Source organism: Falco naumanni, chromosome 4 (assembly GCF_017639655.2).
Source record: "Falco naumanni isolate bFalNau1 chromosome 4, bFalNau1.pat, whole genome shotgun sequence".
NCBI classification, from domain to species: domain Eukaryota; kingdom Metazoa; phylum Chordata; class Aves; order Falconiformes; family Falconidae; genus Falco; species Falco naumanni.
In genome coordinates this window covers 34,752,586-34,765,682 of record NC_054057.1, presented here as the reverse complement: position 1 = coordinate 34,765,682, position 13,097 = coordinate 34,752,586, and the positions used below count along the sequence as shown (strand labels likewise).

The following is a 13,097-nucleotide window of genomic DNA, read 5'->3' as shown; positions in this document are numbered from 1 at the left end:
TTCTGCAACAGGCTGCCTGTTTCCAATTTCACATATGTAACAAGGAAATAATTAATAAAACCATTTTGTGGGATATTTTAAAACAATTTCTTGTATGATTTTAGTCTTGAGTCTCTTTTTTCCAACTTTTTATAACATAGTATTTACAATGTGACTTATGAATTACACTGCTTAGAAGTTCCTAAAAATTTAGCTATTCTGTGTTTTATCAAAAATTGGAAGTGTTTCAGTGTTGTATTTCTCATTCCTTTATCAGTTTTGTTTTGGTTTGGTTTTTTTCTGCCGAGTTTTGCTTCTAAACCAATATTAATTTTGGATGAAAAATTACTGTCTTCTCTTAGGAATACATTTCTAGGAACTTTAAAAATACCTCACTAGTTCCATTTAACCAAAATTGCCCTGACTCCTCTGGGGCCTCATCCCTTTCACTTCTGTAGCAGCAAGGAAATATATAATTACTAGGCAATACTCTGCCTGTGTTGGATTGACTTCCACATGGAAACTCCAGTATGTAGAAACATCTTGGGTCTTTGGTTGTATGGAAAACCTTAAGATTTGCATCAAATCTGTGGCTAAAACAAGAACTGGTTTCTACATATCATGGAATAAAGTCTATTGCAAGCTTTTCTTCTAACTGAAATGGAAACTGGGAGATGAGACTGCTGCATTTTGTCACATAGACGCCATTCTAATCTAATGCATTTTCCAAAAGATATCTGTCTACCTTGTCTACTAGTCAGATGCATGTACTACCATTGTACAAGTACCTTTGGTCCAGCATCTCCCACGCCTTTTGGGCCTGGTGGTCCTGGGGGGCCTGGTGGTCCTGGAGGTCCCTGGTACAGAAAAGGAATAAAGCATGTCAGCAGTTGTCCTAAAGGAAGAGTGCTTGTGTTCTTCAACAAAGAAGAGAATTTCGGCAACAGTTACTAATCTCTTTGTGTTTTTTCTGTATTTTGTCAAATTCTTCACATTTCCAGTGTGTACTGAGCAACAGCCATCTTTAGTCCCAGGTGGAAACCTGAAAAGACTACTATAGTAGTGGAAAAAAAGTTCAGATCTTGACTTAAGAACATCGGAGCTGTTCTCAGCTCAGAGAAACCAGTGAGAAAGCAGACATCGCTCCATGTTTCATATGCTGCAGACATTACACATCTGGGATACCAGAGCCAACCCACCTAAATTTGGGGGTTGGGTAACCCTCACATACTTTGTTGTATTTGTGATTGATAGTCTGTTCTCCTGAACTCCCTGCTCAATCCGTCACAGCTCCTTCAGCTGGAGTCATTGCCAGCCTCCCTTTCAGGGCACATGTCTTTGCCCCATCATGCTACAGAGACTTAGCTACATAAATCTTTCTGTGTCTGCCAGTGGTTTACAAAGTTGGTCTTTCTAGATCATAGGGCATGGAAAGGCAGCCCAAGAGGGGGAAGGATACACGCTATAGCACAACAGAACCTTCAAATATTTCAAGGATATGTACTCATGTGGCAGAGAGAAACAAACCCAGCTTTTACTGTAGCCTGAGATGGAGTTGCAGAGAAGCATAACTCTATGGCAGTTGCAGATGCTAGAATCATGCTAGAATAAGCATGATTCCAGGAACACTACTGCAGAGCAAAGCTATTGTCTAGTCCCTAACAGAAATGCAGAAAGTACATACACATCCTGTGACTGGGCAGACTACAATATTTGTATAGTTTTATTTATTGGTGGTCACCAAACCAGGCTTCTCTTAAATTCTTTAGTTAATTAGAAATGAAAAGTTTTCAGCTTCTTACTGACCTCTTTGATTCCGTGTCTACTAATATTTCTTTTTCACATAGTTTAAACAGATATCTTGCAAAGCTTAAAACTTTAGTTCCTATGAGGCATTTTACAGCCTACTAAAAGTTTGTCAGTAACAGTTTTACCCCAGCCAGCAACTAAGTACCATGCAGCTGCTCACTCCCCACCCCACCTGCCACTGCCCTGGGTAGGATGTGGAGGAGAATTGGAAAAAGGTAAAACCTGTGGATTGAGATAAGAACAGTTTAATAATTGAAATAAAGTAAATAATAATAACAACAACAATAACAGTAATAATTGTAATGAAAATAAAAGGGCGAGAGAGGAATAAAACCCAAGAGGGAAACCCCAAGTGATGCACAATACAACAGCTCACCACCCACTGACTGATGCCCAGCCAGTGCCCCAGCAGTGATTGGTGGCCCCTGGCCAACTCCCCCAGTTTACACACTGAGCGTGCCGCTCTATGGTATGGAATATCCCTTTGGCCAGTTCGGGTCGGCTGCCCTGGCCCTGCTCCCTCCCAGCTTCTTGTGCACCTGCTCACTGGCAGAGCACGGGAAAGTGAAAAGCCCCTGACTTAGGGCAAGCACTTACTTGGCAACAACGAAAACATCAGTGTGTTATCGACACTATTCTCGCACTAAATCCAAAACACAGCACTGTGCCAGCTACTAGGAAGAAAATTAATTCTATCCCAGCTGAAACCAGGACAGTTATCTATTTGCATCACTGCCTTCATGACTGCCTTTACATTTACTTTTCTTTTTTATTTGGGAGAACAGCAGGGGTTTATATTTGTTTTCATGTCCTCTGTTTAATGGGTATGGGTCTGTTACTGGCACTCCTTGACCCTCCAAGGAGTCTTGAGCTGGTCTAGTGTCCCTGTGTGCTGTGAAATGTATCAGGTACATGGCATTACACCAGGAACTCAGTGAATGCCCTCTGAGCTATTTCTGATCCCAAAGGATCTTCCCAGGATCAGTTTGAATGATAGGAAATTGGAGCTGAGCCATGACTTCTCTGGCAGCATTCAGGTCCCACCTCCGTGCGTTTGGGAGTGCCTTTGTGGTTGTAGTTTGAAATAAAACTGGATTACAGACATAGAGAATATAGTGCTAATGGAAATTTGACTTGTGGTGGTTAAAGGATGGCAACAGTATTTTCACTTTCTAGTGAAAAGTTGGTCAAACATGTCTGTGTGGCTTCGGGTGACTGAAATCTAGGATGATTGCCCTTGTAACGGAATGTGCCAGATGGAATACCCAGGCATTAATGCCCTCTGGAGGTAACTATCAGAAAAATCAAGGTGGGCAGAAAACTTGAAAAAAGGAGATTTAACCCCCTGGCACAAAAAGCAGCTGAAAACCTAAAGAACTGAAGGCTGCAATATTTGGCCAAGCAGATCTTGAACAAAAACAGTAAAGAAAAGGGAGGGAGGGAAGGAGGGGAGGAAAAGGATTCAAAGCAATGATTATATTAAACATGTATGAGTAGCCATGAAGTTTTTTATGGAATTTGCATGGTATCCCTTTCATGATACTGAAATTAGAACAGTTTCTATCCAGTTCCAACTGCCCGTAGAACTGGCACTCTTATCTAGGACAGGAAAGGGCTTAAAAATAAATATATATATATATATTTAAATTAGCCAAAGGATGAAAGAGAATATTATTTGCACTTAGTTAAGTAACTATTGAATTATCCCAAAGTAATTTTTTTTTTTTTTTTTAGAACACAAACAGAGTACAGAATTAAAATTGTACTTACATCTTCACCTTTGTGGCCATCGCCTTTTTCTCCACGGGGTCCAGGTAGTCCAGGTAGTCCCCGGTTACCCTAAACATAGAATAGTAAATCAGGCATTGTGCCAATAAGCAAATCATCATGAGGTAACAAATATTAACACATATGTAAGTAAACTATTTAATATCCTTTTGGAACTATAGAACAGCAGCCACCAGTTCCTGCAATTTGTTTACAAAGCTCAGATTTTTTTGTGCTTTTTTACTGTCGCTTCAGTTAATTAAATTCAGACTTCAGAAGAATAGGAGTTCTCGTTAGGAAACAATTATTTCTCAATTTGTAGTTGCAGAGAGAAATCATCAGAACATTGACTTTAGCCAATACAAAGTTATTTTTTTTTTAAAAAAAGTTAAAACTTTATGTTTTGTCAAAATTCCTGACATTTGAACAATAAATTTAACAATACTGAAGTCAAATATGCCAGCCTTAAGTTATTGTATGTTGCACCTTTTGTGCTTCCAGGTAATCACATTGGTTCTCTCCTACAGTAAAGCAAAACTGCATTCTACGAGGGAGAGAAACAAAAGAAAGAAATACAACTTATATAAGAAATATATAATTTCTCTTAGTTTAGCCTAAAATGCTCTGCAGCAGGAGACAATCACTCCTTCTGTTGACTCTTCCACTGAGTCCCACTAAAGATTTGTGCACTTGCACAATCTCAATGCTTCCTTTCACAACCAGAAGAGAAGCAAGCAATCGTTTTCCTGACATTTAATGAGAAAATTAACTGAGCTTGCAACAGACTGTTCTTCACAGACCACAGAATGAAAACATATTACTTTGAGGTATCCCTCACGATATGCTGGCAGTCTGTACTCTAGATGCTCCCATGACAGCACCACCAATCGGAAATCCTTACTGATACTTGCAGGTCACACATCCACCCCACTCCTAAGCTTGGTACGTATATGGCCATACAGGGAGAAGTGTACACCCTTCACTCAGTCCCACAGAACCAAGAAATGTCAATGGACTCCTGTACAGTGTTGGAGGGTCAGTTGTTAATATACATACAGATAACATATCCTGAAGAATAATTACAATATAACTAGCAAATATTTCCCTGTCTATTCCAGTAAAAATAAATAGCTAGAAGAAAAAGACGAGAAATGACTGAAAACTGCTGTTTCATCCAGGCATTGTGCCTGGAAATTTCTGCAACAATATAATGCTTCAAGAAACCACGAATGGAGTTCTGATAGCATCTCAGATCTCAGCGGCTGGTCTGTCTGAATACAGTGCCTATGACTGGAAAACAAACCATCTCATATTCTAGCTAGATATCCAACTAAACCAGACTTTGAGTCCAAATTCCCTGTCCCATGGATGTCTCTACCGTAGACACAAGCAATCGGATCTTAAGCAATTTAGCCCTGTCAAGGAAAAATGAAAGAGCTACTTTGGCTTTCCTAAAGATATACATCACAGGTTTAGCTTAGGAGGTAAGTGAACAAAGAAAGACAAAGCAGACTCAAGGTTCTGGTTAAGATGAAACCCTGAAACCACTTTAAGATGAAATCTGGGATTGGGATGCAAGCATGCCTTATGCTTAAAGAAAACTGTACACGGTGGGTCACTCCTGTATGAATGTCTCCCATTCTCCAGTCCAAAGGGATAGTTTCACTGGAAGGCTTTAAAAACAACCTGACCACCAGATTCAAACTGCATCAGCCCTGGAAGACGTTTCTTCATGTTTCCTAATTTTTAAATGGAGGAATTCTGATCCAGTTCTGTGAAAAGTAAACCAATGAGTGTGCTTCTAGATCATGAAAAGCTTTATAATGGAAAGCTAATGTTACCTTTTCATCATTCTTAATATCCATAGCTCTTAAACTGTGGATAAAATAATAAATGTTTTAGGAATGTTTAATAACATTTTTTCTTAACAAGAAAGAAAATCGTGGATCATGAGGTCATCTCTACTTTTACTTCTAATTCCCCTACAGTAAAAAACAGCCGAACAGATGTTTTCATTTAATCTTAGCAGACCATTGTAAACACCAAATACATGTTAACACATTCTCTCCTGGAAGAATTGGGATTTTGTCAAGTGGCTGGTTTTGCCATCAGTAACATAGCTATAAATGTACTAAATCAAATCTACAGCCAACTCTGCTGTAAGAAACAGTTCTCTAGTCCAGATTATTTAGTTTTAATTTTTTTAGTAGCTGCATCTAAAATACACAAGAGGTGGCCCAGGAGAAATTCTGTGATTACTGCTTCCCACAGTTTTGTGCATTCTGGAAGACACAGTGACTCACTCTAAGTCAGTGCACTGGCAGCAAGGCAAGTGCCATTGCTGTCACAGATGGCATGCTGAATTAATTCATCTACTTCACCAACCCTTACAGGGCAGGTTTTGAAGTCATTTTTTTAATCAGCAATATAAAGATAGTTGCTTCTACACTTTCTACACTCTTTCAAAGAAAAAAAAAACAAACCAACCCACAACATAATATAAACATAAATCTTGTGTCCATCGTCACTATTGAGGAAAAAAACAACTGCCATAATCAAAATCTAAATGATTAAGTATATAACTGGACAATTAAGTCATGTTCATCACTTCTTTTTATAAAATTAACAGAGTGAAGTAGTATTCTAGATTATAGACAAAGTAAATAAATTTAGAGGGTTTGAAAATTCAAAAATACAAGCTACTGAATGCATGTGGATCAACATGCTATCCAGCATCCTCTGGCAGGTGTGCTAGTAGAAGTCTGTCAAGCCAGGAGTAAAGCATTATAGGTGTTCCTACAATGTTACCACGCAAAAGTTATTGCATTAAGTTGCTTTATTTTGAAATATATTGTGTTAGGTACACATAAACTAACTGGTCTCTGAATTTGGGTCTATTAACTATATTCCCAAGAAGTGAAACAGTGGAATTGAGTGGAACATTTTATGTGCAGACATGGTAAATGTGAAAAAGAAAAGAAAAAAAAAGAAAAGAGGTTTACTAGTACTAGGAAGGTTCCTGGTTTCAGTCTGGAAAGTAGATCACAAGAATGGTACCTTTCCCAAACACTGAAGTAAGTCTTCCTAAATATTTCTTTATCATGATTGGCAGAAGGCTTGTAGAAAGTTTCAACCCAGATCATGACTAACAGAAGTACAATGCGATATAGAATGTATCAGAGGGGAGGAAATGAAAGCTGCAAAGTAAAAGGAAATACATCCAGTTTTTGCAGTAGAGGACATGGGTTCTATTCTAGATACTGCACTTTCCAGTTTGTTCCTAAATAACGTAGAAAGGTGAGTGGCACTGTTCTCTAATGACACCATATTATTCTGATTAGTTAAATGGAAGGTAATTCCAAGCAGCTATTTTCTATTTTTTGTCTAAAAACTCCTACCGTTGGTCCCATTATTGAATTTCCAGGAAGTCCATCATCTCCCGGGGGCCCCTTGGGACCTGGATCCCCCTATCCAAAAAGAAACAAATCCAAAACCATAGTTGTTATTTTCAGTTTTAATTTCCAAAGTTTTACAGAAAAGCACAAGTATTCAATCCTTTCTGATAGTGACAATTAGTGAGCCAGGTAATATGAAAGCAGTATTTCACAGCATTTCTACAGGAAGTTATACTACCTTGATTCTGACCTCTCTTGTGCTTCTCTGCAACTGCATCAAATGGTTTGTTCTTTGATGGCTTTAGTTTTCATTTGTCATTAATTTTGATGAATAATTTGATGGCTTTAGTTTTCAACTGAAGGTTGAATATCTTAATTCAGTGTCAGCAGCCAGATTCACCTGTGGCTTCTGACTGCTTTTGCCCACACAAGCAAGGCTGCATAACCTAGTTTCTGCCAGAGCACAGAGAGAACAGCAAAGAAATTCAATGATAAATGCTGACACAGAGTATGTTTTGAAAGGCTACAGATACAATGGTGTAGCACTTCAAAACTGCAAGCTCCACAGTCTGAAGACCCAAGAAGAAATTTGAGTTTTTCCTCAAATATTACCCAGTACCAACGGCTTGGTTATCTTAGCTCTGTCAGTGGCTTTCCTGGAAAGCAATCGGGCTTAGAATTCAATTCCTCATGTTATCCCTTCACAGAGTAAAATTTGGCTCCTTCTAGTGTTTAATCTATAGCAACAGATGTTTAACTTTACATTAAGGACCTTAAAAAGAAAATTTCAATTTTCAGTAAAACTTTTGCAATTTTTAACACTAGCGAGAACGACAGGCAGTATTTCAGGAAACATTCACTAGGGAATGCAGATCAAATGTTTTACCGAAAACACCAAGCAGCTGTAACCATGAAAAAGGAATATGAGAAAAAACAGCTATCTAATGTTCCTGTCTCCGTATTAGTAACAGCATAATGGTTGTCAAGGGAAATAAAACTCTAGTTGCCAAACGTGGGTGTAGCTTAAAATAAATACATTTCCAATGGACACAACCATGGCTGTCCAGGAGTCAAGACCTCTTGCAATCACCCACTACTACATCAGATACTTAGAGATGTACTAAAAAGACCTAAGACCATGGTAACTTGCAGCTCTGAAAAACATGCAGATTCCCTACATTATAAATTTATAATGTCTGGCTTCACTACTGCAGGTACCAGGATGTTCCAAGAACACAATTACTATTAATAATTATACTTTCCACAGGGGAGAGGGAAAACAGAACAGACCTGTGTAGCCTGTTACATTATTGAGCAATTGCCAGAAACACAGCAGGTATATGTTTAAACAAAGAAATTATTACGGAGAGACAAAGATTTTGTATATTTTCTAAAAATCAACTTGCATTTTGTAATTACCCAAAATACTTGTTTTCTCACATCAGCCCCCACACATAAAAGCCCTGATCTAAAATGTAATAAAGAGTTTGGAAAAACTCCTACAGACTTCAGTAGATTTTGGATTGTGGCCAGTCTTCTGTGGAAGTGATATGAACTGTACCAAACAGAATAAAATCAGAGTGAAAAAGGCAATAAAATCTACAATGGTTTTATCTTTATAGCATGAATTTTATCAACAAACAACTGACCACTTCCTGATCTATTCAAAGGTGTCACAGTAACCAGGAAAATGTGAAGAAGGGTGAGACCAGTGCAGTGCAACCTGTCTTCATACAAGTTGTGCCTTACAGTGTGCCACTTATTTTTTCCTGACATCAAGTTTGGCACATTATTACGGTTTAAAACCAACATAAGAGATATGAGCACCTCACAATCCTCTCCTTCCTTTCTCCTCTGTAGCTGCATTTTTACTTCGGGTGTACCCTAAGCTTCCTGTGTTCCTTTCTTCCTTCCACCTCCATGCACAAACAGGTCCGAACCCCATCCTAGCCCTCTGGCATGCCCTGTTGCCAGGCTGATGTATGTACATTACAATATATTGTATGTATAATACCTACATGTGTTTTCTGGGGGGTGGGGGGGGGCATGTTATTAAGGAAGAAAAACAGGGATGAAATTACTTCAGAGTGATAGGATGTACATTAGTGATTCCCCTACCCTGAAAAATATCACCGAAGCTCAAAAGCATCAATTAAAATTGAAGTTAATTGACCTATTATAAAACCAGCCACTACTGTATTCTTAAAATAAAACCGGGGTGATAGGAAATTTTCAAATGTTTTTAAAACCTGCAAAGTTAAGCTTTACTGTTGCTGAATGCGCTTATTTTACTCAGTAGGACAAGTCCCACTCATTGCAGGTACATTTTCCCCATAGAGAAAATGAGGTGGATGTAGCTCCAGCTCTCTCATATATGACACTTCATTTAAAATAGTATCTAACAGGCCAGTTCTTCACTTGGAAGTGACATACAAACATTCATCTCCAAAAAACATCTACTTCAGCATATAACTCCCTAGAACTATATATATATACACATTCCTGCAGGGATTTACTGCCACATTCTGGAAAGCTTTAGTCTAAGAAGCAAAATACACGGTAAATTTGAAGAAAAAAACCATAAAGACTTCAAAGTTATTAATTTCACAGGATAGGCCAAAACACAACAGAAATAGAATATGGATTTTTAATTTTTTTAAACAAATAGTTTCAGGAGCCAGTAACACGTACTAAGCTCAGAATCCTGTTAAAAGGCCCCCAAACACTCTGTCAATTTTCAGTACTTTTCAGTCATTATTTCTAAAATTCAGTCATCTTTGTTACTACAAGGATTTTTAATTTCTTTAACTTATATGTTTTTAATTTTGACAGAAATGTGCACTAGAAATTTTCCAATCTCTAGTCTCCAGAAAACACACACCAGATAATCACCTTTGGTCCAGCAGGTCCCCGAACAGATGGTCCAGCAACACCAGGTTGCCCTCTCTCTCCTGGTTCACCCTGTCACAAAATGGTATCATCTAGATTTAAACAGATAGTTTCATCTTCTGCACAAGTAGCAAAAGGTTTTGTCAACACTTTATATTCTAAAAAATATATACTATATAGATCCGCCTATCAAATAGACAATAGTTTGGAAAAGCCATAAATCAACTTACTGTTCCCGTGAAGGCTGGTCCAAGTTACATGTTTTAAATAACTATTGGTTGAAGTGTGTATTTAATTTCTTAACTTTAATTTTTCGTGTCTGGCTCACAAAATCAATGGAATACCCAGAGCACTTGTAATATTTCAATTCCTTACCATTCAGAGTGACGCACTCACAAAATAAGGGAATAGAAAGTTAATGTTTCAAAGTAAAGCTTGTGAAATACCCATGGTTAGAATCACTTGGACAACTTTAATTCAGCTTCTTGATGCTCATGCATAACTGTAAGGTCTGTAATTATATGTTTACCTATTCTTTTTCTCTTTGGGAATTTTGTGTCATTCAGGACAGAGAATGGAAATATTTCTGCGTTTCCTCTGTTCTGTTGAGTCTCCAAGCGATGCTTGAGAAATTTGTACCTTACATAACTTCCATAGATTCTTTTATAAGATAGAAAGCGAAGGGTTATCCTGGAGGAACAAGCTTACTTTTGGTCCAGCTGGGCCTTGTACTCCTTTATAACCAGTCAGTCCTTGTGATCCTTTTTCTCCAGGGTCACCCTGACAAAAACAAACCTTTTTTTCTCAATCACGGCAAAGATTCATTCACAACTGGGAGATACACAAATAAACAAAAATACGATTATAATGATGCCCATAATTAGAAAAGTATTTAGATGCTCCACTTCAAATGAAATCCCACTCTGTTCTAGAACCTACTCCAAATGTCCTAAATTTAACTAGGTGGGCATAAAAGCCGTTTGACAGCTAATACATCTTTCCAGGCTTTTACTTTCATATTAAGATATCTAAACAGTTACCTAATTTCTCTTAGCTCCCTATCAGCATACTGAGACAATTTGCCTCCTCCTAACTTTAATGAAAACACTGTACTGAATTTTTCAGAAGTATTTACTACCCAATTAACTCTAGGGTCTATACTTACAGTCTGATTTTGCTGCACTCGTTCAGGCTAAGGAACACATCACTCTTTCTTAAGTCCTTTAAAATCATCAGTTAAATTATAGTTGCTACTTAAGATATAACGAATGAAAAAATAGGCCAGAATCTAAACTCATAAAAATAGTTCGTAGTATTTCTCCAGTGTGCATGTCAAGCCATACCTTTTGGCCTACAACTCCTTTGCCCGGGGGTCCTTCTGGGCCTCTTGGACCTTGATCTCCCTTTTCCCCCTAACAGAGAGTAGATGGTTAATTAATTTACAGGTAGGTAATTTTATTGAACTAATACTTTTGTGAGAAACAATGTCTGCGTAAATGCTTTTCACCAAAATGTCAGTAAATATCCGGTTATTTTTTTCCTGCAAAAAATATTCTGCTTTCTTAAACCCCTTCCACTCTCCTGCTTTCATAGTCCTTATTTTCAGACATTTGTAATAGTACCATTTTCAAATGCATCCATCTATTGTAGGAAAAATTGCATGCGTATACTTGTATGAGGCAGAGAAATGCTTGCAAAGTTTTCAGAAAAGGTCTTGGCTGACCAATTCTAAGAAAAACAACTTTTAAAAAGCAGTAATTTTAGGCAACTCTGCAAATATTTGCCAGAAGCATTACTTCAAATCATTCACAAATAAGCCACATAAAACTTTCTATTAAGGAACATCATCTACAAACTATTTATGCATAATGTATGTCAGATTAGTGTACCAGAATGCCTGTAGGTAATTCAGAAAGTGAAAAGTACATTAAATTGAAGTTTAAAAATCCATTTCTGATTTCAGTTGTTGATGGAAGTGGCACTACAGAGCCTGCTGTTGATAGGCATCAGCCTGGATCCCGCTTCTGTGAGACAGCTAATGCCTGGAAGTAACTGCCACAACATCACTGTGCTCCTCACTGCAAGCATCAAGCTGTTCTTTGCACTGTCCTGGATATCCAAGGTAGCTGCTCAGTACTAATATTTTCACTTATAACTAATTACGACAGTGAAGGTGACAGCACCAAGCTGATCTGATCATAAGAATAAAGGCAATATTCAAGAGAAAAAAAAACCATCATTCCCAAATACGAAAGCCATCTGTAACTTTTACCCAACATTTACTCTTAATTGTGATGCTTCACTCCCGATACACTGCGACCTTCACTTTTGAGCACTTATACAGTGGGTGATTTCAAAATTCAGAAAAATAATTTAAGCAGCAACAGAAATGCTACATATTTTTTCCACAGCGGAAGGCTTACTGCCTCAGGCTGTAGCTTGTCAAACCGGTATTTGCACTACCCTTGTAGACAAAAAATATGTGAAGCTCCATTCTTAATACATGTTTATTACAGCTATTCAGATATTTTCTGATTAAAGACCTACAGTCAAAATATGCTGATCTGCTTAGTCTGAATCACGTTCAGTTCATCTATTCTACACATTGGCCAGCTGCTACGCCTCAAGAGCTGCACAGTGGCAGTTTGGAGGCAGCTGGACTTTCAGTAGCAATTCAAAAAATAGCCAAAGCACTGAGTTCTGCTCACTCAGCAGCTCATTCTAATTGGAAAGAGTAAAATTAAAAGCCTCCATTTAACTTACTCTAAACGGACTATTTTGGGCACTCTGCTTTGCACCCCTCTAAATTCCTTTTCACCATTTTGAATTTATGCTTCTTTTTCCCAGTGTAGCAGAGTTGCTTTTAAAAATCTCAGAATGTCCCTTGGAATCAAGGAGCACTGGTTTCAGCTGTTTGTGATTGTTTCTGTACCAGACTGACAGGCTTCAGACACAGCTCACCACCCCACTAGATGCCCAAAGTCACATCATTTTGAGCATGACTTCTTGGTATCAGGAAAAATCTGAATAGGCTGTAAGGAACAGGCTAAAGACACAACCCATCTGTTCTCTAAGAAGATGATAAAATTTAGCAGTAGTCAGTAGCCCACAAAAAGCAGGGCAGCTAAATCAGTTGCAGATTCAGATGGTGGCCACTGTTAGTAGTTTGCTGGCAACATCTCAAGTAGCCCAGTCCCTTTTTCCTGGCAAAAGTATTGGCACATGCCCTCCCCCTGGATGAATGACTTGCCATTACAT

At 38.1% G+C, this 13,097-nt stretch overlaps 1 protein-coding gene across 1 annotated transcript in view; it reads right to left on the bottom strand.

Moving 5' to 3' along the window:
- Nucleotides 1-13,097, bottom strand: part of COL28A1 (collagen type XXVIII alpha 1 chain) — a 73,400-nt gene that overhangs the window by 24,387 nt on the left and 35,916 nt on the right. The window contains exons 22-27 of the mRNA XM_040592968.1: nucleotides 11,183-11,251; nucleotides 10,548-10,619; nucleotides 9,843-9,911; nucleotides 6,954-7,022; nucleotides 3,559-3,627; nucleotides 768-836 (exon numbers count right to left, since the gene is read on the bottom strand). Coding sequence (XP_040448902.1) covers nucleotides 768-836; nucleotides 3,559-3,627; nucleotides 6,954-7,022; nucleotides 9,843-9,911; nucleotides 10,548-10,619; nucleotides 11,183-11,251 — 417 coding nt within the window. The remainder of the gene's footprint in view (nucleotides 1-767; nucleotides 837-3,558; nucleotides 3,628-6,953; nucleotides 7,023-9,842; nucleotides 9,912-10,547; nucleotides 10,620-11,182; nucleotides 11,252-13,097) is intronic.